This window comes from Sinocyclocheilus grahami, unplaced genomic scaffold (assembly GCF_001515645.1).
Source record: "Sinocyclocheilus grahami isolate Dianchi unplaced genomic scaffold, SAMN03320097.WGS_v1.1 scaffold10109.1, whole genome shotgun sequence".
NCBI classification, from domain to species: Eukaryota; Metazoa; Chordata; class Actinopteri; order Cypriniformes; family Cyprinidae; genus Sinocyclocheilus; species Sinocyclocheilus grahami.
Window position 1 is genome coordinate 4251 of NW_015513044.1, and position 1857 is coordinate 6107.

A 1857-nucleotide genomic window follows, 5' to 3' on the forward strand; every position below is an offset into this window, starting at 1 on the left:
TTACAAAAAAACACGCATTTATTTATTTTTATTTATTTATAAATTAAGAGATTAGGGACTGAAATAAATACATTTTATTACAGTTCAAGGATGGAAATAAATTAAGGGAAAAAAGAACTAACGATAAAAATCAGACTTTGTGATTGCAGTGAAAACAAACTCTCTTGAGAGAGGATTTAGGGCTGAGCCATCATCCACAGGTTGTCATTTCATCTTCATCTGGCTTAAACTGGTTTCTGGGATCAAGTCTTAAACGGTATGTTGGGTTTGTGAAGTCAATTCATATGCATTCAAATTAATATTTGGAAATAAAAACACAATCACACACACACACTTTGTTCTCCTTTGAGAAATAAGCAAACTGATGGATTAAAGCCCTGCGGAAACTGGATTATTCAAAGATTTACAGAGGAAATGAGACAAAAAGCCACGGCATATTCTAAAAGCATATTTGGATTATACAAAGAGTTTTGTCTCTTTCAAAAAAATTTTAATATAATATAATGTATTATTTAAAAAAAATAAAATAAAACTCATGTTTCGCAAATACAATACTTAAAAAAAAAATAACGACAATGAAGACGACTGGTTATTATAGAGATAAGTATTAGTTACAGCAATAATAATAATAATAATAATAATAATAATATACAGTGTCTTTTTCCATCTTTCACCAGTAATACACCCTGGGAGAAGAAAAGGTTAATTCGCTTAATTAAATAAATACTGCAAACGAAAATACTGCAGTAGTCACATTTAAAACACAATAAAACAAACTTTGCTTTAACTAAAATAATTAAAATAAAATTCATACCATGTGCAAGCAGAGCATAAGCAGGGCAGAGTAACACTGACACATCTTCATGTGTTTTTTGAGTCCAGATCTGGCTTATTAAAGATCAGGTCGACTCGTGGCAAGGTCTTCTGTCAGTATTCCTAAAAACACAAAAGCTGTCATGCTTGAAGATATGAGGAAATACATGAAATTAGTGTTAAGAAAAAACAAATAACAAGAAAATGGGCAAACTTTACATTTGCATTAACGGTATAATCATGTTAGCAAATAACAGGTTGAAACGTACATGAATGTATACAAGAAAGTATATAAAACTGGTCAAGTTTACTGGCTTAATTAGGCTTCTACCATTTTATTAACCTTTTAACTTTTCTTGCAGATTCTGTAGTGTGAAAAATAAATGTTAAAAATTACAAACACACCATGTAGACTCTAATTAAATGAAGTTTGATGTTGTTAAAATTGGTTTGAAATGAAGTATAAAATGACACTGCAGGAAACTGCTGTCACAGCTTGAAATGTCAAGTACCCGACAATATTGTCAGCACTGAGAAATACTGTATTAAATGAACACGCAATTATTTTGTGAAGAGGATTATAGTTATTCTTTGTTATATAAATTCATTCACCAGGGGTAACAAACTAAGCAATGCAAAAGAGTTACCAAATAAATAAACAAATAGAAAATTGTTTAATATTAATAACAATAATTAGTTTCAGAATAACTCACCCTTTTACTGTAGAGTTGGATCCATACATCTCTGTGCGGTGAGCATCCTTACAGTGTAGTTATCGTAGTGCTTAAAGAGATGAAGACAAATATCACTCCTCAACAGTCCAAACTCAAAGTGACCAGCAATAAAAACTTCTTCGCATTTGATTAAAACAATATAATCTTCTTCTTTACTCAGCGAGGCTCGTGTCCAGCTGCATTAAATCCTCTTAGCTCTGCTCATCTGGCTGCATGCCTTTCCACTGCAACACTCACATATCCTAACACGATTATGTTTGGATGTGATTGTCCATCCAAAAGAAAAAATATATAATAATAAAACTGCTCT

General features: G+C 31.2%; 1 protein-coding gene across 1 annotated transcript in view; it reads right to left on the minus strand.

Annotated features, from left to right (window-relative positions):
* Positions 1-1800, minus strand: part of LOC107578421 (neurexophilin-1-like) — a 4414-nt gene extending 2614 nt beyond the window's left edge. The window contains exons 1-3 of the mRNA XM_016264378.1: positions 1527-1800; positions 815-936; positions 653-686 (exon numbers count right to left, since the gene is read on the minus strand). Coding sequence (XP_016119864.1) covers positions 653-686; positions 815-865 — 85 coding nt within the window. The 5' untranslated portion in view covers positions 866-936; positions 1527-1800. The remainder of the gene's footprint in view (positions 1-652; positions 687-814; positions 937-1526) is intronic.
* Between the last annotated feature and the right edge of the window lie 57 nt (positions 1801-1857).